The sequence below is a fragment of the Genypterus blacodes genome, unplaced genomic scaffold (assembly GCF_046128005.1).
Source record: "Genypterus blacodes isolate CSIRO-AG114 ecotype Tasmania unplaced genomic scaffold, CSIRO-AGI_Gbla_v1 ptg000040l_1, whole genome shotgun sequence".
NCBI classification, from domain to species: domain Eukaryota; kingdom Metazoa; phylum Chordata; class Actinopteri; order Ophidiiformes; family Ophidiidae; genus Genypterus; species Genypterus blacodes.
This window is the reverse complement of record NW_027466853.1, coordinates 1,600,003-1,625,397: the sequence shown is the minus strand read 5'-3', so window position 1 is coordinate 1,625,397 and position 25,395 is coordinate 1,600,003. Positions and strand designations below refer to the sequence as shown.

The 25,395-nt window shown below is 40.3% G+C and overlaps 1 protein-coding gene across 1 annotated transcript in view; it reads right to left on the bottom strand.

Annotated features, from left to right (window-relative positions):
• tsnare1 (T-SNARE Domain Containing 1) overlaps positions 1–25,395 on the bottom strand; it is a 131,004-nt gene that overhangs the window by 54,242 nt on the left and 51,367 nt on the right. Inside the window, exons 5-8 of the mRNA XM_076148512.1 lie at positions 15,130–15,220; positions 14,953–15,027; positions 14,792–14,848; positions 12,088–12,243 (exon numbers count right to left, since the gene is read on the bottom strand). Coding sequence (XP_076004627.1) covers positions 12,088–12,243; positions 14,792–14,848; positions 14,953–15,027; positions 15,130–15,220 — 379 coding nt within the window. The remainder of the gene's footprint in view (positions 1–12,087; positions 12,244–14,791; positions 14,849–14,952; positions 15,028–15,129; positions 15,221–25,395) is intronic.

Sequence of the window (25,395 nt, the reverse complement as noted above, 5' to 3'; positions counted from 1 at the left end):
GTCAGCTACAAGAAGTGAAAAGCAGTGATAGACAGCAGACCTCCTGAAGAGGCGTCAGGGAGATTTAAGGACTTTTCACATCCTGCTCATTTGGAGAGGTTACTTGAAACTCTACAGTAATTTGTCACATAGTTTGCGTCCTGTGGCCAAATGGGAATGCAACAATCAGAACAAGACAGCAAGTACACTTTCAAAGTAAACTGACACCTTTGTTAGTTACTAAACTAGAACTACTGTGATCTAACATAAGTACAGCAGGCACTGCATATTAGCAATGGAAGTAAACAGTATTGTTACTCGATCTCGCATTATTTGAGGGACTTCATAATGTCCAACTAATGTTAAACACACAACCTACATTAAATCCTCAAATTTCTCTACAAATTACAAGATTATGACTAATATGGGATATATCAAATAATATGACACATAACTCACAATGATTAATGAGGATATGGAATGAAACTCTCAATATATGAAATGCTGATATATTTTGAATGAAAGCCCCCTGGCAGAGGCTGACTCCTTCACTCCACACTAAGATGATTGTTTTGCATTAAGAGGATGTTTATCCTTGATCTTTCGCAACATCATTTACACCTGCGTGCCTTTACGCTCGGCGTCTGCTCTAGGTTTGTACAATGTCAAATGGGAAATTAATTATATGTTAAATATCAAATACATATAAATAGCTGAAGATGATTTTCACAAGACAGTAAGGCACAGTAATACAAACCACATAAACATGACCACATAAACTGCACCAATTGAGAAGCACACCGATCTGACTCACAGGCACCCAAGCATGCTTGGTGTTCGCTGATATCCACTTTCCACAGGGACATTACTCATCATTCGCTGTCATTTCCAGTCCCTTCAGTTCCCACTGCCTACTGGAAAATCCAAATACTAAGCAGCTCACTACACTTGTGCTCCCAGCCAACCCTGAATTCAGAACAATTTGCAACCTTCGCAAACCTTCAACTTCTGCATTTGCGCAGCAGAGGACTATGGGAGTTGTCCCCATAAGTCATAAATGTGTTATCCATATGGATAACAACAAGTTGATTCGTTGCTCTTGTGTTATAAATAGGCAGGAACGTCTCTGGAGTAGTTCTGGTGTTCTGGTGTTTCATATCAGCTGCATTGTAGCACCCCTTGATTGTTTAAGCACACCAAGTCATTCTCACCCCCTGGTGGACAAAGTTAGCACAACAGGTCGGGAACTAGGTGAATTGGGGGCCACTGCCAGCAGTGAGCATCCCAGCCTGCCTTACCCTGCAGCCCCACTGAGAATGCGAGCCAAGCTGCCTAAATACAGTGAAGTGACACAACTTGAGCTCTACTACTCCCAAGTCCAGCTGGTAGTGTGGCACGGCATGGCACAGCGGTTGGCGCAGCAAGGAAATGGTGAACCACCTGGTTCCGGCACTGGATGGAAAAGCAATACAGGTCCATCTCAACCTCACCCCGACAGAGCGGAAAGATCTTTCAACCCTGTAGATGGCACTGGAAAGGTGGTCTGGTTCAGCGGCACTTCACTGAACAGGACCTGGAGCAGTTGGCCATCCGTACCCGCTGTGAGGGAGAGAGCCTGGGTTGCTAACATCCGACTGTACTTCCAGCCTGGCAACCCCCACCCTTCTTGTGAGGAGCAGCTGCATCAGCATGTCCACCCCGCCATGCCTCACACCCTGCGAGATGGTCTACAGCAGGGCCAAACAGGCTGAGATAGTGCTATCCACCTAACAACCACATGCTGAGCTACGTGATGATGAGGAGGATGGGGAGAACTGCCAAGCTCACCCTACACATCTTCCCCAATGACAACAGCAACCTCTGTGCCTCCAAACAGACTTCTGCCCAGCACCAATGCCGAAATAATTCAGCAGCCAGCTGCTGGGAAACGACAGAGGAGTGGCTATGTGAGGGACCTGCTACTACAATTGCAAGTCCCCTCAACAAAAGCTAATAAGTTATGGTGGCTCATAGAGACGGTATTGATGTCAGTTTGACGCTGCCCCTGTCAAGCTCTCGTGGATACGGCCTCAACAATCTCCCCAAAGTGCCCCGGCTTACTCCTGGGTGGTAGTGGCCAAAGCACAGGGGTGTGAACAACTGGTACCCAGCCAGAGACAAGGCACCAGAGACAAGGCAAAGTTAATGGGAAATAAAACAAGTCCACATACAGGCACTCAGTGCCGCTTCAACAAATGGACAGTGTAGCCACTGCCTCCAGCCCTGTGCTGCTAGCTAGCTCTGCGCTGCTATCTAGCTCTGTGCTGCCACAACTAGCTTTGTGCCACCACCGCCAGCTGCTGCCTTGCCTTCTGCTGAGACCATCGAGGCCATACACTATGTACACTCTGTACTCTGCAAAGCCAATTCGTCTGCAGTCCCACTGAAAACGCCTACCCCAAAGGACAAGCAGCAAAGGAAAAGCAAAGGAAAAGACCCAGAAGATGGCCACCAGTGGAGCGATGGCCTACTACTACCAGCCCTACCAACAGGCTACTGGCAAGTACAGCTGGCCACCAACCAGACCCTAGATGGCTTTTACCATCGGGTAAGGGCTATGGTAGTTTAAAGTAATGCTATTAAGGCTTTGTAATGCCCCTGCCACCTTCACCAGCCACCATCAATGGGACTAAGATCATCATCTGTTTGGGGGGGAGCTCTGCACACCGGTGGATTAAGTGTTTGGAGCCCTGCCTGAGCATGACATTGGCGGAGGGTATGAAATGGACTATGTAGGGAACCCCCAATGTTACATCTTTGTGGAATACTAAAGGGAAGTAATAACGAGTTAAACCTTCAAAGGGAAGGGGAGGATTTGTGTGTGGATAGTTGGATATCTAATAGTAATGGTGCATGATCAGATATGAGAATACTTCAGTAGTTAGAGGAAGAAACACATGATTCGAAAGTGTTATCCGTGAGAAAATAATCTATTCTAAAGTACCATTAAGAACGAGTACCAGTAAGAATTGTGTACCTGAGAAGAACAACAACTTGTCCAGCAGAGGGTTTGTGCAGTCTCTGAGGATCAATCAAATAATTTTCAGACACATAACCGGAAAAAGCTCTAGTCTGAATGGGATAAGGTGCAAGGGTGAGAACGGTCTTGGTTTGGATTGGATTGGGTTTCCCTCATGATGTGTCTGTGTTATTATGTTACACAGGCCTGTTCCTCCTTTTCAGGATTGAAGTTAGTTTTGGTGACTTTGTAGAAAATGAAACCTTAATTAAAATGAACATTACACAGTTCTCACACGGTTCTCTTCATGGTTTTAGTTCTCTTCTTTATCTCTGTCTTTGCTTTTCTCCCCCCATATGTAACAAATAATCAGCATCAGATATACGTATGTATTACACACATGGGCCCATCTAACAGAAGTGTGACAATTTGGGCTTCACTATTCTCACACTGGTAGAGAACACAATTACTTATCACTTATACAACCTGACTGTATAAGTCACCAGCTTAGGTCACCATTTCATCTCCTTATGCATCTTGCCCTCATGAATATCACATTTCCCTGGTCTCAGTAATATTTAGATCCTTTTTCTGTCTCCCCCTCTCTGTGTCCGAAAAAAATCCCCAAAACTAAATGCTCATTGTCATGTCAAATGCTTTCTTCAATAAAAATATTCAATAACTTAGGAAAGCGAATGGAGAAGTGACATAATAAAAACGCCAAATCGCCTCGAGAATCTATTCAAACGTCCATTCACCTTATTCATGCCAAAACATGGAATTATGACACCTTTGCAGACATTTTCCCATTAAGGAATAAGCAGAATTCCAAATGTTTTGAGTTCCGTTTTTGAGAGGGACTACAATATTGAACACAGGGGTGTCACCAAATTATTTCAAGGACTAAGAACACCTGTGTCATCATATTCTCTCAATTTCTTATCATTTTGTTCTACACATCTTCTTCCCCATCGCTCTTCTCCATAGGGTATCTCTGACAACATTGTAAATTGTATCACATTCCTGATGAATCTCTCTGCTAACTCTTTACCTCTTTCACGTGTTAAATCTAAGTTTGGGCAACTGTTTAATAAGGATGTAACCATCTTGAAAAGCACAAATTATTCAGTAAATGATGCACAAAGATATACTCCAACGCTGATGTGTCTACAACTGTCTACAATTGTAACAGATTTTTGTGAAACCTACCATTGATCCACTTGCACTTAGTATCATAGTAACTGTTAGTAATTGTTCCTGTAATCTCTGAAGCTTTTTTTGTAATTCAGCAATTACTAAAAGAACTTCAGAGATCTCAAACTGTCTGCTGCTCAGGAATCCTGCCAACTAAGCTCTATCAACCAATTCTGCTGGACCCCAGATCAGTGGTGAAAAATCCATTGAAATCTGTCGTCATTACCCTGAGCTCTCTCAAGCAGGAATCATTCTCCCTCACCATTGCTCATTCATAATTTTAATCTGCTTCAAATTCCATTACATGTCATGGGTTGACTCTGCTACACATTCATTCAATGGCTAGTATTCAATATTTAGTAATAAACATTTATTAGTAGCTGTTTGTCTGTGTACATTTCTTTAAAGCAGAGAGCAAAAGGTCATGGTGACATTTAATTATATTGTCTTAATTGAATAGGGATTGATTAATTTCCTCCCAAATGTGTCAATTAATTTACATTACGATCATTTGGCAGACGCTTTTATCCAAAGCGAGTTACATTACATTACCACCCTTCGCAGAGGGGGGAGCAATTGAGGGTTCGGTGCCTTGCTCAGGGGCACCTCGGCAGGGTCTCGAACCGGCGACCCTCCGGTTCCCAAGCGAAAGCTCTACCCACTGAGCTACTGCCTCCCTATGCGCCTCCGAATTTACCTATTCGGAGGTGGTTCCCCAACAACAGAAGACTAACTTCCTTTCTCCTACAACTATATTCACTCGCTTAATGACTGGATGATGCAAAAGCAGATATATGAAACCCAGCAGCAGGGGCTTGGACTTTGAACTGGGGGACTGGTGCTCCTAAGAGACAGACTCTCGCCTCATTGTCCCCTTGCTCCTCGGGCTGATGGAGAGGGGAGCAAAAGCCAGGACTGAGACTGTTTTCCTGTCCTCTTCTATAGTGGTAGCCCTGGCAGCCTGCTTGCCAGCGTCAGCCCCTGGAAATTTATGAGACTTTGTTGTGGGACAGACTACTAGATTATCGCATCTGAGCTAACTTGAGCCAAAGCTGAGGCCGATTCAAACCTTCCTGATTCTCTTATATCTAAAGGTATGGAGCTTTACTTCACTTTTACTGTAAGTGAAAAACAAACTGTTCAAATGCTGTCTGTCTGAACTGCGGTAATCGGACAACAGGACGCAGCGTCACTGTTAAACAGATACTCACATGCCTGCTGGTGACAACAGGGGGAGGGGAGTGTATCTCTCAAAACTAATGCTATCATGGGCTTCAGTGTTAGAGACAAATTTTTGCCCTTTTCTGAATAAACGGTTTATGGATGAAAAATTGTGATGCATCCACGGCAGTTGCCCAAGGTCCAAACACCGCCTAATATGCGAATAAAGAGCAGCTAGCAGGACCTGAAGAGCAGTGAGGAGCGCAGCTAAAAGTGCTAAAAACAGCAAACAGACAGCTCAGGTTTCAAATTAAGAGGGAGTAGGCCAAATAAATTCACTGTTCTGACTGTTATTGTGTAGTTTATGTAGTTAGCTTCTTTATCACTGTGGCCAAAGAGTGGTGATGATGCTCAGACAATTTGGTCATCTAACATTATGGTTCACTACAGCTACTGTATATTTACCATGTATGAATGCCCGAATTCTGATTTTGTTTTGCCAACATGTGCTACAGTAGTCAAATGGATCTACTTGAGTATCCGTCATGTAAACAGGAATTTAAATGAACAATGTTTATTTAGTTGGTTCGGTCTTGTGTCTTAGAATTTAGTTGGACTACTGTGTGCATGTAAATGTTGCTTGTGTTTATACCTTTTTAGAATGCTAACAGTGTAAGCTGGCAAAAAACCATGCCATTAGAGGGAGGGGAGGATGTATGTATGTGTAACAGGTAAATCAGTTACGTTAATAAATAGTCAGGTTATATTGATATATATATATATATTTTTAAAACCTGTGGAAATGGGTGAGGGCTTTTATTTTGGAAGTTAGGGCAGGTCAGTGGCATTGTGGGTAGCCTGCGGCAGAATCAATGTCTTCTGTCTGCAGGTAAGTTGGGTAGGAATACGGTCTGCAATAAATTATCATTAAAGTCATTAAATCTTATTTTCGTTGTATTGATATTTACTGTGTTTAGGAGGACCGAATTGTGTTGTTGTTCCCGACACATACAAGTGCTTATTTTTTTTTGTGTAGTGTAGTATTCCGAAGTTTGTGTGGATTGTGTGTTTAGCTTGTGGCATGGTTAGCATGCTACTCTTTGATTTGTTTAATATAGTGTGTTATAAAGTGTTTTGAAATACGTAAGAATCAATGTCTTCTGTCTGCAGAGCAATAAAGGCAGTTTCATACCAGATTCAAGCTCGTCATTTAAAAAAATACAAAACACAGGTTACATAATGCATGTATTTGTTTCTGAAATGTCAACGTGATTAATCATGCAAATGGGGACAACAGCACACACTTTCACGATATGAAAATGAGGCGAGGCGACATGTTGAACACCTTCAGGCTCTATGCATAGCAAAATGACTCAAAACCCCTTAGTTGAATGAATGTATGACTATATAGAGCAGTGACAAGGTTTCCAATTTTTTGTCTTGTTTGTCAATAAGCTAGGCAGTTTAACTGACTTTAAAGTTTTGCACATTGTTCAATTTTGAAAACATCTTTTGAGCAGTCTAATTTTAAATGTTTTCTATAAGCATCCGATAGCAACTTGACTTGAGCAGCGATTGTCAGTCAGTGAGAAAAAAAGTAATTGAACATGACTTTCTTCTAGCACAAGTTATTGGATAATTATATCTAATTTAATCTACATCTTTAACCAAACTTTTTACTATGCTTGGAAATTATAGCTAATCGTGTTTCCAAGCTGAGATCTGAGTGCTGCTTTCCAACTAGGTATTCAAAAGTAAATATAGATTTATATGTACTTTAGTATTGCTCTTAACCAAGTAGTTCTCAAGCATCCTGACTTATGATTACATGGAATGATTTTCATGGAAGTTGTACATTAGAAAAGTACTACAGTGTTGGGTGTCCTTAGGCGTAATGACAAACTGTAAGAGAAAATATACCATGCAGATACTCATTAGCAGGAACCTGAAGGTTGTGTTACTGAACCTCAGTGGATAATCAGATTTGGTTTTGAATATCAGCATTTATGTATCACACCACAATGACATTCTCATTATCTTGAGAGAGACAGAAAGCTATATGTGATAAGACATCATACTATTTGCTTCAGTGTGTAAAGAGAAGAAAATCAATATGGTCTTGATTGCTATGGCTAGTAACAAATGTTTTTGCTAATAAACCACTTTCTCCAGGATTGTTTCTGCTAAGGGTGTACATTTCTCATTGTTTGTCTGTTGGAACTATTTGTCTTGTGGTGTTTACCACAATACCTGCCTTCACTCAAGGGTAAACTCCCTATACTATTCATTGGTAGGGCAAACATGTTTCCCTGCAAGATTTTTTTCTCTCTTTCTAGTGGGCCAGGTGTTGTATTCAGATTGTCCTTGAAAGTTGTCCTCTGTTATGCCCTGAGCTTTTTTTATGAATTCATTTTTCGATGAAATGATCTCCTGTGCCAAAGTGTATAAAGTGAGGTGACTGTCTAAAGGGGGGGGGGGGGGGGGGGCAGAATGTGCTGCACAGCCTGGATACTGATATTCTGACTGTTGTCAGAACATGTGGAGTATTATAATGACACTCAAGGACAAAACATTAAGAAATTGAATTACTTGTCCCAGGGGAGCTCAGAGCTGTACCTGACTGCTCCTGAAGGCCTGTAGCAAAGCACGCACATGATAGGTAGGTAAGTGTGGAGTGGCTGTGTAACCTCTGTGTACCCATAGAATACAATTACTGACAGCCAGTGCACTGTGACCTACCATTGCAGCTGGGAAGCACCCTGGAATTTCAGTGTTTGAATAACTGTTTGCTACATTGGTATTCAGGTACAGAATTACTATTCTGAGAAGCTTTTTTTGGACAAAGTGGCTTGGCCTCCAAGCAAAGTCTAGCCTAGCCTAGCCAAGCCTTGAAGTCTGTATCTACAACTAACTCTTTATAACTTAGCCTCAGTTAATATATCTCCAAGATGTTACTTACACTCATGTGTTAGTATTGATGCACTGCTACTTGCTGGACACATTGAATTATTTATGAATTTAACAGTTTTGGGTGCAGAATATTTGCATAGTTCTTTGGGAGCACAGCAAACACTAAGCCTTAACATTTGTGCTTGTCATGCCTGCTGGTTTTATTGCCAGAGGAAATTCATCTGATTGAGCACAAAAAAAAAATTCTAGGTAACATGATAAATACGTGCAGCAACACATTTTTTCAGTAAACTCTTGCCAGACAAATTCCAAATTGAACATCACACAAGCGCCACAAATTCAAATCACAAGCTTAAGAAAAAACAAGGCAAGCATTTAAACTGTTTAAGCCTGTTCACTTTTACAGGAACAGCCCAAGCACATTATTTCAATCAGGCTATACAAATATAAAATGAATTGGTAAATAATTTGGAATCGGTTGCTTTGTGGGCAGAATTTGCATCAAAATGCTACATTTCCCACAATGCATGTGACCAAAACTAGACAACAACCTCCTCTCTATTTGGCTTTGCTTCATTTTCTCTGAATGCTAAGGACAGCAGTGACCTGTTAAATTACGACATCAAGGAAGAAAAGCATGTGCAGTCCTCTCACTGGCTGCCTAACTGATCAATTCGAAAACTTGTTCTGCAGTTGAATGACTGTTCTCCAGGGCTTGCTTGCCAAGCATTGGCAGTGCCAGGGGAAGTTCAGTACGCTTCAGTAACCAAACAGCTGTCAGAGCTCCCTGTATCCTCAAAATACATTTTCTTTCAATTAAGTCATTTATTAGACTACTCTAAAATTCTGCTGCCTAGTTTACAAAGACCAACAGCAGCCAAGACGAGGCATAAAAGAGAAGTTCTCATTTAATTCCTATTTACTAACGTGCTTTTGATGAAAGCATTATGAGTTTTTATCCTGTGAGCAGTTTCCACGAAATAATGAATTAATAAATATACAAATGGATGAATGGACAACGTCAGCGACCCAATTTCAAGAGTTCCCTGAGTGTGTGACACAAACACACTACAGTAAAGTTTGTTCAGTTGATGTTAGACAATCGTCAATTAAATCCATGTTGGAATATTTTCCTCTTTTCTCTGCTGACATTTTACATTTTCACCTATTCCTTTAGCTTATTAATTATTGATGCATGCCATAAAGTTTGAACACAGGTGACATAATTATTACTTGCATAAACTATATATTTTTTAAATATGTTTTTAGCGCAGAACCTTTTAAGTGGGACAAGGGCCACTGTACAAAAACCAAACCTACTAGGAGAAAATAAGTGCAGTTGAAATCACAATCGCGCAATTGAAATAATCGTAATTTTATTTTCTGAACAAATTAAGCAGCCCTAACAGTCAGGATATTGGCGTGTCCTTTGAACTGGAGAATAATAGTAAGGAGAGGGAAGATAATCAGGACTGAGGGGGTTGAACAACCAGGAAGTCGCACAGCAGACATACAAGACAGCTACAAATACCCAGGGAGTCCAAAGTCACAGGGGGACTATAATGAGGAAGCAAGAAAGACAGCAAAAGTCAACTACTGCAGAGAGTAAGACAGGTCCTTCGCGTCAGCTTAATGTAAAGAACAAGATCCAAGCCATCAGCACAGGATATAGCACAACACACTATCAAAATAACTCAACATCCCTGAGCATAGTTTTCAAACATGATGCTGTGTTGTAACAGAACATTTACACTGTAAATGTTGGTGTGTTTAGCCACCATACTGTCTCTGACTAGATCGAGGGGAAACGCTGGTAAAAAATAACTCTAGAAAGACTAGAGTCTTTGGGTCTTTGGGGAGGCACACAGTGAAGAAAAAAGGGATGCATGTTGGCACTCAGAGCAAACAGTGCTGATTTAGTGGAATGGAGGGATGAGAGGGTCTGTTTAGATGGCAAGGATGGAAGCAAGAAGGGGGATATGGAGGTGAAAAAGCACATTGTCAGATACTATCACTCTCCCCAAAGGAAAAACGTCAAGCCCCTCAGCACCTGCCTGAGTGCTGACTTTGACATTTATCTATGCTGCTATGACTAAAGCACAGGCTAGACAACCCTGTCTGAACACCAATCATCCAACTCGCCCATCTCAGCCGTGTTGCTGAAATGAAGCTGTCATTTGTGCAGGGGCTCTTTCACTCTTTGTCACTCTGCAGGGAGAGATTGATGCTCTTTCCTTTTTTACTCCTATTCAGCATGGCTCCCATGGTCGGATTAGCTGATTTGGAACGCTGATGAAGTTCAGACAGCTCTGACTGGACAGAGAGATACATCTTCATTATGCTGCAAAGTGCTCCTAAAACATTATCATTAGTCTTCAAATCGCTGGTTAGCAAACTTCAGCCCAAGCTGGACTGCCACGTTCCAGCTTGTGATTTTAAAAGCAGACTGCAGCACCATGTGTCAGGCCTCTATCCACTTTGATAAAGCCATATGGCTTTCAGACGGCTGATAAAGTTTTACTATACATCTTCAAAAGTTTCGATCACTAGATGTTACACAAGCAGGCGTGTTCAATAAAGACTGCCACTAGGGATTGTTGCTCATAATAACAAACATCAACAGCCCTTTTGTTGCAGGATTTATTGTGGTTAGCAAGAGGTCATGCCCATCTCAACTGACACTCGCCCTTACTACTCCTACAATATTCTGGACAGAAATCATTTTACAGTATTTTACATTTAACAGAATTAAGTCTTTTTCCACAGTTATTTAAAAAAAGTTAGTCCGGAGACATTATGATTCCTTACACATTTTACCAGGTAAAGCAACAAACAAGTCTACATAAGCAGCTTAGTAATCGGGTAGCATTCAATGTCCTGCAGCAGCATGGAGGTACTGTGACAAAATGCTAATGTGCTTTTGGGGGTGGGAGACGACAGAGCCTATCTGAGTTTCTAGTTAGTATCCTTGCATGTGTAGGCTCCTGGGAATATGTTGGTATTCTTTTTTAAGTTTTTCATTTCTCCTTTTTGGGGAGCTCTTTATTAAACTCTGATGTTTGGATCCTTGATGCCTGACTGAAGTATTACAACCGCAGCTTTTTATTTTTTGTTTATGAGGCCGTAGACCAGACTTACTTGTATGAATGTACAGTTTGTGTTTCCTGTCTAGTGAGGTTAAAGTATATCTGGCCCTTTCAGAGAATCAGATTATTAATCAGATATTCTCAAATGTTTGGATCCTGTGATATATTTGATCTCAGATTTTATGATACATTTGTCAACAACATATCATGTGATAGTATACATAGTATGATTTAATGCTTAAAGCAGCTCTTGGTTTTTTTCTTCCCAAAGGAGTATTCGACCATTAAATGTGTTGTATTCTGGAGCAAATATGTAAGGCACTGCATTTTTCAATCTGTCTATCAAATGATTAGACAAACATTTTTTTGATTCAAATACTCCAACAGTAATTGCCAGCCTTGCACAGCTCATAAGAATAAATATGAACCATCATAATATATTAACATTCATAATCTGAAAGTGCAAGTGCTTCCAATCTATTTGAGACATACAGTATGTTGACCTGAGCACAGACAATCTGAAGACCCCTTACTTACACCACAAAGAGCATGAACTGAAATTACATCCTGATTCATCATCAACAGCATTCAAGGCAGCCTTGCATGGCTCCAAATCTCTTCTGTTGTGCTACTCTACTCCCATTGGCTAAGTTTAGAAAACAGAATGCACAGCTGTGTGGTTTTGTCTATATGGTCACTGTCATTTATTATTGTTGACAAAAGGTATGAAGGAGTTTTGATGGGAAAATCATCACTCACTTCAATCTGCAGCAGGGCCTCCTCCCTCTGGCGCAGAACCTCCACATCCTCCTCTGAGATCTCAGACAAGAAAGCCTGAGCTCCTCCCTCCAAGCCCAGGACCTCTCCAAACAGTGGACCCTCCTCACTCTGCTCAGCCAAATGAGACTGGGGACTCTGAAGAAGCGCACGCACGCACACACACACACATACACACACACACACACACACACACACACACACACACACACACACACACACACACACACATTGAATTAAAGATTAAAGCAGTGGTTCCCAAACTTTTTCTGCAGGGCCCCCCTTTGGTAGATAAGAATATTTTTTTTCATACATCTTTCAGAGTTTTATCCCATTTGATCAAATTCTACTTTTAATAACAGTATAAATAATATTTTTTATCCCTAGCCATTATTTGTTTGATTCTATTTCATTTTATTTTTTGTGACTTTTGTCTGCCCTGCTACAATGTTATTTTTGGGTACACAAGTAATAAAGAATGTGGATTTTATACCCTTAACAGTAACATAAAGTTTGGCTGGAGCTCATCTAAGTTATGCTTTTGTTTTTGTCAGTTTGTTTGTGGTAAGCAGAATTCCCAATCAGTTTTTGGATGAACCCTGGTAGAAGGGTGGTTCATTGGTCATGGGAAGGCTACAATAACTGTTGATGCCAGCATTGGTAGATCTAGGAATTTGCTAAAATTATCTGTTACTATTTGCAAATAGGACATATTTCATCATCAATTGATGCAATTTAGTCCAGGTCAAGTTTTTCATAAACATTTCATAAAGTACCTGCTATGTCTCTCCTCATTTCTCTGACCTCACAGTCAGAAGGTCTTGTGTTCAAAACCAGAGTCAACCATAGCATTTCTGTTTAAAGAATACAACGTAGTTAGATTGCTAAATGCACAAAAGTCATAATTTAGCCTTGGCAGAGGTGTGTTTAATTATAACATTATACAGTCAGTGGCTACATGAAGCTGTGTTTGTTACATATTTGTTATATATGAAGCAATCAGTGAGGCTTAGTTAGGTTTTTGCATTGCTAATTTGTTCCATCTTTCTGTGTCTGGCTGTACAGATATTTCATAGTAGACGGCCCATGTGGGTTAGAAAAACCCAGGCTGACTCACACGGCTCTGTCGACTGGCCACAAACTGACTCACCACTCCCCAGCAAACTCTACATCACTGTGCTCACTGCTCCACCTACATACCCACTGCAAAGTGGTGGAATACATTAGTACATCATACAGATGATGAAGACTCTCAAGAATGTAATTCTGACACCTTACATGCTCTTTGTACAAGTTCAGCTGTTTTAAAAGTTTCACACAGTTGACTTTCTTGCTCTCAGTGCCATCATCCTAATGGTATGACCTGGAACGTGGGTGGAAAACAACAACATTTGCATTGATCTGTCAAATGCATATGTATATCATATCTTACTTAATCTTACAAATGCTTCTCATCGTTTGCTATCATCACATCCACTTTACCAGACAATGCACATCGTTTGTTCTGAGTACTGTTACTGCTGCTGAAAAAACATGATTTGATGCTTTAAATCTAGAGAAGCTCGTTTATCAATCATCCATTTGTATTGAAACTGTTCTTCTTCAACATCCTCACGAATTAGCAGTGGTGGCTTTGTCCAAATCCTTCACTTAAGTAATGGTTAAAATACCACATTTGTTGATACTGCTACATGTTAGCTATGTTAAATCAGCTGTTATCACAAATGTCTTAGAGCATTAATTTATTAAATATAATATTGTAAATTCAGCTGAGGAAGGAAAGAAACAAATGATAAATGTGTCACAGTCTGTCTCTGGTGCACTTCTGGTTTTATTTTGAAACTCTGTCTTGTCTATGTTCTGGCATCTTTACATCCTACCCTCATGTGCTTTCCATCAGTGTGATTAGCTGTCGTCCCTAATGTGATTCATCTGTGTCTCTTTGTCTCCTCCCCTGTCTGGTGTATATATACCCGTGTTCCTTGTCCGATCGTTACTATGTTACTGTTCCTGTACCCGATTCCTGGTTTCTCGTGCCCTCCGTGGCAGTATCTCCCTCAGCCCTCTGCCTGAACCCGATCACGTCTTCTGTCTCCCGCCCATGTGCATCGACCCACGCCTGTACCTGACCTCGTCTCCCCTCTCCAGCCCTTGAACTTACGCCTGCCTGTGTTTATAAATACTTGTGTTTTCTGTGAATCTGCGCTTGGGTCCTCTGTTCTGCAAACTGTGACAGAATGAAAGAAAGAATGTATGGTAGAAATAAAGACATACAGTAAACAACGGAAATCTGGAGCCACAACATGTCGATTGAAGTATATGAAGTGCAAATACTTCAACCTCGTATGCATGCACAGTTACTGTGACTATGGTGACTAGTGAACTGTTTAGATTAACCACAGTTATGTAATTTGCCCTCTATTTTTATTATTTTTCATTTTTTAAGAATGATTTCCTTTTCAGTTAGCCAATGGTGTCGTGGTTTAACCTTCCTCAAGAGGAGCCGAAGTCAAACTGCTTTGTGTTTCTACAGACTCTATAGATGGTTTTATGGTGTGAAGCATCTTATGGGTGATGGATGATGGGTCCCATCATGGACCATCAAAGAAGCCTTCTTGAGGGTGCAATCTCATCTTCCTTTACAAATGACAGTGGCAGAAATGTCTGATTGTCCCTAGCAGCTCACCTTCTTCTGGTCTTTCTGTGCTGGAGGAAGCAAAGCTCTTGAACGCTCTGCAATTTTCTGCAAAGAGACAGGATACATCATTCATAGTTATTTCTTCCTCAATGACGTTTTGGGACAAAAGACCAGTGATTTTTTATGATTCCCTTTGTCTATAAGAATACCTTTTGCAGATCCCCATATCTCTGGACAGACTCTGAAAGCTCAGTCTTAAGCCTGGTTAGGCGAAGACGGTCTTGCTGTGAGAATAAAAAATGGAGATCACCTTTAATTACCTCAAATGTTGGCTCTATGTTTCAAAAATAATTGCTCATAGAAGGAGGAAGGAAAGCTTGAAATACCCGTGAGGAACCACCGATTATATCAGAGAGCTGTTTGATGAGTTGGCTTGTGCTGGTGATGACTTTGTTGGTTTGCTGCTGTATGGAGTGTCTGGAGAGGGAGAGAGAGCAGGGGATTGTAGAGAGAGAGGAAGAGATGGAGATACTTTTTCAAAAGAACATGAGGGTCATTTGGTCTTGGTACTTCTCTCCTTTAAGTTAGTGACAGTTTTTTTTCCTTTTTGTTAGATCTACCTAGACTAGAGCAATGTTAAACTAAACTCCTCAGTCAAGGTGAAGACACTGGTGTTCCATTGCATTCCACACACTGGACACATAGCTGTGCCCTAAGCAGCTCAACAGCTGATCCGAATTAGTAGCAGTCATTCTGATAATCTAAACTCACCAGTTATAAATGCCCCACTGAATGGTAAAAATACGCTGACATAATATATATGTATCATAGTACCTTTTTTGTAATTATAGTACTTTTTTTGTATGGGCAGTCGTTATCCATCTTCTAGCTGCATATACACACTATACAGCACAGTCATAACTCTAATGAAAGTAATTTTGTTAAGGTTTGCTTTGTTTAAGGTTTGCAACTCATTCATGGTTTTTATCTCGTGAATGTTTCTCCACTGTAAACATTGAAATTACACTTGTCTATGACATAGATCTGATCACAATTGTTTTCCATTTATCAAGAACAGTGTTGGAATCAGCATTTACAGTTGTCTGTGTACTGCACTGCACTTCCTGTGCTACTCTGTGCATCTGTGGTTTCAGAGGGAAGCTTTGACAGCAGGTGAAGGGTTGCTGGTGTAGGGGTACTCGTATCTTTCCAGCATGTCCTCTGGAAGTTTGGGTCAAGACTGTTATTAAATATCTATGCCTTCAGGTTCCAGAGATTACAGCCCCCAACCTCCTAGCCACCTCTACCTCCAGCTAAGACTACCTCCTATCCTTAAGGCTTACCCTAAGAGATACTGGAGACAGTAACGCACACAACACACCTCTAGCGCTGCATACTCAAATATTGATCTAGCTAATAGCAGGAGGCAGACAGACCATAGGGCCTTGGGGCCAGAAGGAACATGTTACTGTAATTCTTTGTGAGAAAAGCCAAAGCCCTAAAGTGTAAAATAGCTAAATTCTTCCTCAAAACCTTTCACCCATCAGAGATGCAGGAGCAACAAGTGGTCAAGAGTCACTTAACTTAAGACAGTAGTACATTTTCTTACCAAAAATAAAGGTTTTACTGTTAAAACAAACATACAGGAAAATACTGACAGCTGTAGTTGCCAAAATTTAACCATGAAAAAAAACAATGCAATGCATTTATCATAGTACAACATTTTTAAATATTACATTACAGTGAATCGCAGCAGGGGTTCACTGTTAAATTTACATTAAAATGCTGCCGTTACATTAGCATTTTCTGTAAAATGTACCCTTAATTTATGATTAATTTACAAAGTACATTGTGTCCTTGTATTCAATTGCCTGGCTATTACCATTGTAACTAGCTGGGTTCTCAGAGACAAACTCCAACAGATAATCTCACAGTCAAAGATATGAGAACCTAGCCGTTTACGTTTCGCCTCTCAAGTTTTTTGTACAAAGTCCAGTTGCCTGAAAAACAACTTTCCTTGGATACCATGACCTGGATGACTGAGTACATTCACAGACAACCTAGCTGCTTGTTTCTTCACATATTGATTGAAAAGGGGAGAAGGTCACAAATCACACATACAGTCTCAATTGGGGAAAGACAACTATGATAAGTGTTAAAACTTTAACTATAACTTATACATTTAACTTATACTACAAATATGAATGAAAATACTTTTATCTATTAATAAAGGTATTTAGCTCATGACTTAGTTATAAAGCTGAGTCTTAAGTCTACTGCTGAAAAGCAGTAGAGTTAAAATCATGACTGCAGACCATCCTCTAAAAAATACAGTCTAAGAAGCTTGAAGGCTGATGAGATCCATGAGTCAGCTGATACCGTGCCCACCACTGCTGTTACCAAACGATCAGAGCTCGCCCACCACCGAGGACCCTTGAGAAGACCTCTGCAGTATCGCTGCACAGTGATACATCTGGTAGTCCCACTCTTTTCCCACAACAAGCTCAATACGTAGACTGCCAGAAACAGCATGCTAAAGATTGGAAATGCTCACACTGTGAATTTCAATCAGTCACCTCTGTTGTGTGTTTCTCCTGTGTGCTTGGTGTTTGGTATTCCTTGGAGGTCTGCCTGGCCCTGGTGAAGGAGATCGGCAGGTTGCAGGGGGAAGTGTGAAGGATGGAAAGGGGGAGTATGTGGTAGATGTGTGGGGATGTTCTCTGGCTGTGTTCACTGACTTCATCATGGCTACAGTGCTTAAAGGAAGGAGAAAGCTGCTCAACATGGCCCCTGAAATGTATTACACCACCAAAGTGGAGTTGGTACATACACTGTTTTTTGTAAAACAAAAACTAGTCTGACATGCATCTGTTACAGGAATCTAACTCTTACCCTTTTACAGCTACTGTGGTGTTACACACGTACTGAAAATGATGAGATCCATGACTTTCCCATGACTAATCCAAATTCAATATATATGCTGTGAATCATATACTTGATATGTTTCTGATTCACAGCAGCTATTAGTGCCATGTCTACACCCACTTGTAACAAACAGTTTGACAGCAACTATACATCTATGCATCTATGCGTCTCTCTCCATCAGCGTTTACAAATGATTTGTCTGTCATGTCTGCACTCCATTTTATGCATCGATATCTTTTACTAGACAGTAATGAGTTTTCCCATCTTCATAAATCAGTATTCACAATGATAGCTAATCTTACATGTCATATTGTTTCTTCACATTCCATAGCTTTCTTTATCCAGTCCTGCTTACTCTGTCTGAAATGGCATACTTCAACAAGTAACCATGACAGTGTGGCTCCTATCTTATGAATCCAGTGTAACTTGACATTTAAAATGACTCAAACCTAAAACTCACTATGCTGTTTTCTATATTTGCAATAAATCCAAAATATCTGGGGTGCAGACCTGGGGCAGCTGCGCACAACTGCAGAGACAGCTTTTAATCCCCTGGCTTTGTCATGTGCCTCAACAAAACAATTGCCCTGATTTGTCCTGAGCACTGCATTGGAGGTTGGGAACGTGTGAATCTCTGGTGTCTACACCTTCCCCAGGCCTACAGTGGGCCTTATAGTGATGAGGCCTGCACAAGCATAGGGAATTGGATTCAGAATGTATGTTCCTTTTGAGTTGTAGATTTTGCACATTTATTCTTATTTTGAAACATTAATCTACCATTCCAATGGAACAAACATATTAATTCCATCATAGACTATCAGTAGTTGCAATGGGGCCCAGATTTGGATACATTCATAAAATGTCTCAAAGGTTGAGATAATCGAGTCCTGTTATTGTTAGTCATTTTTTTCTTTTCTTTTCAGAACAGCATGTGCAGAAACAGCATTCAAACCCTGGTCCTTTCTGTGTAGAGTTTGTAGCATCCATCCCACACAATCAATGGTAATCTATTTAAATAAGGTTTAGCTAAGCCTGAAATAGACCTAGTGTAAGCACTTTCTCCAAAAAAGAATTTACTCCCAAACGAAAAGGGAGATTACTGGAATGTTCTTCCCATTCTTGTAGAGGAAGAAAAACTTTAGGAAAATTTGACCACAGAATGTGTACACCATTTTGGTGTAAGCAGATTTACAGATTTGTTTGCCTTCCATGTGCAGCAGTCCTTTGTAAAAGTCAAATTGCAATCCACCTATCTTAATACCTGTATTGTTAACTCCATGAGCCATGTGTCCTGCTGTTATGGCATCAGACAGAATAACCGAGACGGCCTTGTCCTGAGGGAGGTGCCACAAAAGACAAGGCGATGTAAAAGTGAAGAAGTCTCCCAAACTCATATAGTTACTGCACCATCTATCAGTATAAAGCCAAAGCACTGAAGGCATGGGGCACCTGTTTAAAATGTACACTTAACATTTTCCTTTTAGAGATTCAGCACAGTGCGTATTCAGAGAGACCTTTAATGAGTGCATCAGGGAAGGAGCATTTCTCTATCAGCAAAATTGTAAAATTATAGCCATATAAACACGCACGCGCACACCCACACGCACACACACACACACACACACACACACACACCTTTGAAATCCATCTCACATTTAAATTTGCATTTTCCAACATATACAGTACACATGATAGTGAGAGTGGAGCATTACGAGGGTTTGGTTTGAGAGCGATGTTATATAATGAGAGAAGGGGGAAGAGGTGGAAAGGTTCAGCCGCACAGTCATGATCTGAGTGGGGGAAAGATTGCTCTGCCATTTCGACTCCAGTAACCAAGTGCATTGATGAAGTACTGTCCTGAAGTGCATAGTTAAAGTGCAAATCACTTCTGTTTACATTTTTGTGTGATCTCTTTAACCACACATGTCAGGAGTACTTTTTACATTCATCTAAGAAATTGCAATTTTACACGAGGGTCGCATAAATGTATGCATTGATCTGATCACAAGACATGTATATCTTGCGTTGACATGCATCCTGGCTATCTGAATGCTGTCTGTATTGCGATCTCAGTCGTCAGGCCGTCTCACTGTTAAGGCCCAACTTTCCTTCTTGATCCATGGAAGATCATAATTCAGTCATTCAATAACACATAGCTTTTATGCTTGGACTGTCACTGCTCACATTCCAGTGACAGCACCCCATTCATGACTGGAAAGATCTTCCACTCAGATAACTTTATGAATGATAGCAGAGCCAAAAGAGGAGGCAGACTGAGATCCCACTGTCTCAGTCACTGTTACACCTTACACCACATTATTGTATATAGCCATAGATTTCTCTGTTTATTCTGATGCGTGTGTTTCAATTTGTGCTTTGGAATTCATCTGTGTTCCGCTTTGGACTTGAACAGGCTGACTTCCAGGTTTTTGAAAGTAAGCTTGTTTGCTTTACTTGTTTAGCTACTTAATTTGATTATCTCTGGACTGGTATTTTATTTCCTCAACTATCATTAAGATCATTTTTGTTTGTGATTTTGACCTTGGTTTAAATAAAAACTGTTCCTATCTTCCCTTTTCTTCATCTTCAGTTTCCACCTTTATTTGAGTCCATGTCTTGAGCTCCTTTTGTGAAAATCTGGCATGAAATAAGATCATAAATTCACTGCCACCCCCAATGCAAGCTTTTCTGGAATGCTATATCAGCTAGTTTTGACGATGTAAGGACTCAGCTTGTCACAATACCAGGATTTTGACTCTGTATCAACTTCAGTGACTCATATCGACTTCAATATTGTGATATGTGATACCAATTAAAAAATAAAATATTAGAATAAAAACCTTACAAGTCATCAGATTTAATGTCCATTGGCTCTCTGGGTGAAAAAGTAAACTGTTAAAATGTTGATATTTTCTTTCACAGTGGCTTTCACATATATGATTTACTGAAAACAAGCAATACAAATCTTGAAGGGTAAAATAACTTGAAATGACAAGTCATCATTCAAAACGTTGTCTGTGAAGGTTCTCAGACATCTAGGTCATGGTATCAAAGGAAAGTAAATCTTAGGCAACTGGACTTGCTGGTAAAGGCTTGAAGACGTTACACGTCTCAACCCTTAAGGCAGTTCTGGCAGACTGGTGGGGATTCTCAGGATTTAACCTCTGTGGAGTCATAGTCAGGGATTATGACTGACCATATCCATGGAACTTCCAAACTCAGCAATACTCCAAGAAAGAAATTGGTCCACACAAAAGACCCCACACCCAAGCACAAGAAGAACAACCTGGTGTATGCAGTCCAATGCAGTGAGGAGTGCATAGACCAGAACAAACGGAAAAAAACGTTAACAAATGGATGGCCCAACACAGGAGGGCCACCTCTCAGGACAAGACTCAGCAGTCCACCTACACTTGAAGGACAAGGGACACTCCTTTGTGGACAATAAACATCCTGTGCACATACTGGACAGGGAAGACAGATGGTTTGAAAAAAGGGGGAAAGCCTCTAATGAGCATCGTTATAGCAGAAAGGAGAACCCCAACGACTGTCGTCATAATCCGCACCTGGCCACATAATCCGCACCTGGCCACAGGTGACTCCAATCACTCTAATGACGATCATTACAACAACCAAACAGGAGTATAAACGACCCACATTATGTATATAAATTATATATAAAATCAATGAACCTGACTTTAGCCTCCACAGAGGTCAAATCCTGGGAATCTCCACCCATCTGGCAGAATTGAAGAAGCCTTTCAGATGAGGACACATCCTGTAAATGTTTCTGATTTTAAAAGTACTGTTTCTTTCCCATGAATAAAAAAAATCAAATGCACATTTTGGTAGTCAAGTAAATTACTGAATGTGGGAACTTGGACTGTTTGCTGCCGTGTATCACTACAGTAAATAGCTATAAAGAGAGCCAGTACAGTCTTTAAGTGTGTTTGTGTTACTCTATGAAACAGCCAGATTACAAAATCCTTTCACAGTGTTTTACATGCCTTGAAATAACTATATGGGGGATATAATGGTTTGTTTTTCGTTATTTCATCCACTTATCTAACATTGGGCATTTGAACATTCACCAACAGCGTTCAGATGACTGGATCATTGTGGCACTGCCCTGTGATTGAAAACTGTCAATTTGTAAGAGGTCCAGTAAGACTCTTCATCGCTTGTAGGAAACCCCTTTGCATTTTTCCGCTGGATATAATAAATTGTCTTTACCGAGTTAGACACACTTTTCTGCATTTGTGTTGCAAACATGTCATTGTCTGCAGTGGGTTCAGGGTGATTGAGACAAGTATGGGTATAAGTAAAACATACTGTGGAACAGCCTCATTTATTGCCAGTTACGGTTTAACAAACACATTGTGTGCAATCAAAGTCCAGGGGACACTGAAGAAAATAAGAAATTGCCGCTGTGGGAAAACTCAAGACTGACAGATGAGAGTGGCACAATGTTGGGATGTTGGATGATTTGAAATGTTGTGTCTGCTGCTGACATACTGCCAAATAGCATTATCGTCATTGGGTAGTGTTTATTGTAGTTGATTGCTGTGATTGATATGAACTGAAATGCAGAATTGATGACTTTTTGCAGATTAATTCTTTAATTTCCTTATACCATTATTTCTGCTCCAGGAGCTTCCATCTTCCACTCATGGTGCTCTTGTTAACCTCCCTGTGATACAGATGAACTGTACTGTACAGTGTGAACTGCTGGCTGCAGTGTGGCCCACAGTCAGTTGGTGGCACTATCCTCCAAACCAACAACATTGTGTCCTCTGGTGTGGTAAGGCCAGAAGTACTGTAAATGTCACAAGCAAAGACAATGACACTCAGAGGGTGCCAGCCATTAATCCACTTAGACTGTTTTTGCAGTGTGCATTTCCACTATTACAGGGGAGGGGGAAATCTATTAACTCTAAGATTTGAGTTTCTGCCTGAAGACAGGCATGCAGATGGTGGCTTACATTTGTAATCACAAGCACAGAGACAACTTCCTTCATCCAAGTCTTGTTTCTTGCAAAGGAACATGTGTGTCTATATGTGAATTCCTGCCGTGTGTGAGATAAGCACATGGGCTTTTTCACTGTGACTGTATGAGGATCTGACACCTCAAGCCTCCAAATGGCACGATTAACAACAGATGAAGTGTGCATCTGGTATAACATTTTCCCAAAGGAAATAAGAGAAAAGAAACTCATCAAAGCAGAAATAAAAAGGGTCACATCATATATTTATGATGAGCATCTTTTACTAAGAAGTATTCAACACAAATTAGTTTTCTCTTTTCCCTTTTTCCATCAACAACTTTTGATTTGACCATTAAATGCACAACTTCCTTTATTCAAACATTTTCTTGTCAATAGGCCTTTACACAGAACACATCTCGTCAAGAGACATTCACAGGGGAACTGACAGTTCAGTCAATAGGCCATCATCAGGAAAGCTCACATTGTCTTTACTTAATCTTTATGGTCCAACTGACTTCCAAGTCTCTAAAACCAGAGTGGATGGAAGAGCTTGTTACTTTTTATACTAAAAACACTGTTAAATATGTCATAGTGTGTTTCAACTTGCAAGGCTTAAAAAACAGCACCAAGATCAAAAATGTTGACTGAAATCAAGGGTGATAAAACGCAACATAACATCACATGACATGTGCACATTGTAATAATTACAATTTTATCACTATGGGATTGGTAAACTTCAAAATAAGCTAACAGGCAGAGTTTTAGACCAATATCACCAGCTGATTGAGTTGCAATAGCTAAGATGGAAGCAAGCATTTATATATTATGCTGCTTACACATAATGACAAAACTGTGCTCCAGTACGCTATTTCTGCTTTGCTCATCTGTAGCCAAAAAGTGATCAGATGGATTTCCTGTCAGAAATTTTGTTCCACTGATTGTCAGTGTGAGCAGTTCCACTGTCAGATTTCTACATAATTCAGCAGCAACTGCCAATAACATCCCCAACAATCAAAAAGAGGTTGGGAGCATGTGTGTGTCAGTCAGTATGAAAACTGTTGTTTTCAAAGTGTTACTAAAGGAGTTGTACAAACCAGTAGGCTGATGCTTTATAGTAGAATGGACAAAAGTGTTCAGAGGCTCAGCACAAACATTCAGTGTGAGCACCTGCATTGTGGCTTGATAATCATATAGTACAGTGCAAGCATAGAAACTGTTAGGCTTTATCCGCACAGAACTTGCAGTTCAAATGTGTAGTGTGAGTTAACACAACCTGTAACATTACTTAACTTGTGTCCAGCCTTACAATGCAAGGAGCCACACAGGAATATTTTCTAGTCACCTGATGAATGCAAGGCCACATCTTATTCACATTGTTGCTCTTTTTTGTTCTTCACCAACTTCTGTGAAATATGCAACATACAGCCACTTTTCCAAACTTGAGGGGGGGGGGGGGGGAGACGAGAGAGAGAGAGAGAGAGAGATGTTAACAAATGAGATGTAAAATCGATGTACAGCTGCGGAGTTGAATTAAAAATCTTGTTCATTCACCACACCGCCATTTTTGACACAAGAAGTCAAAAATGGCAGTCGCTGCATTTAAGGTTTGCCATATGCAATCACCACAAATTTGAGCACCCAATACAGCAAACCATCGGTTACTTAATACTGTCCTAAATTGGCAATGGAATAACTCATTAGTCAAAGAGGACACTCATAATGTTACTTTGTAAATGTCACACCGATCTTAGCCTGTCTTCATTAATTGTGCAGAATTCTAATGATGATGTGGTTCATGCATAAAAATGCACACAGACTGAATAGCAATACACTAAATCAGTGCTACGATTACTGACACTTATTCAAATAGCTTTGTCGTATTAAACAATGCAGCGGTGACACATTGTTGTAAGGGGTGTCAAAGATAAAAGCAAATGAAAATCAGTGTATTATTGAGGTGCTACATACTCAAACTGAATTGCAGTTTCCTCTGCTGTTAAAGCCAATAGCACATATTAAAATGTGAAGGGAAATGCTCTACTTAAGAGCCCACATAAGAGTAGAATACAGAAACTGTCAATATGGTGGAACAAAGGTTTGGAGTCCTAGTGCACAGGAGGGAGGCCTGTGATCTCAGGATGACACCTGATGGAGAGGCTATTGTGCAACAATAGATCAAAAGATATTTTATCATTGAAAATGTGTTAATCACCAACAGATGAGGGGCAAATACTATTTAAATATCACTCAGACTGTAAAAATAATTATATCCATGTTTTTGGACAAAAGTTCTATGTTTTATAAATCAGCCTCAGTAAATTACACAGTACACTGGGGTCAGTATTTCAGTTCATGTTCTTTCTTGGTTTTAGTTCTTTCTTAGTTCAGTCTTCTTTTCCAGTTCTATTTCAGTTAGTTGTACTGAAGTAGTACTTCTTTGACATCTTGTGACACTTTTTTTTTACTATTTTTGTTTTTGTTTTTACTGAAGCAAACATTTTACATGACTTTGCGCACAATTAAGGGATATTTTGGAGATCATCTTTTACACAGAAAGAGGGGCAAAGGAGAGAGAGAGATGCAGAGAGAGAAGGACGGTTGTATTTTTATTACTATAGTTGTTGTTGAACTTCATACGTAGTGTGGGCGCAGAGTCCAGGATGGCATCAGTGATGTTAATGAGATGATCTCATAGGGTAAATACAGTTTTTACAGGATGATGTCAAACAGCAATGAAGGCTA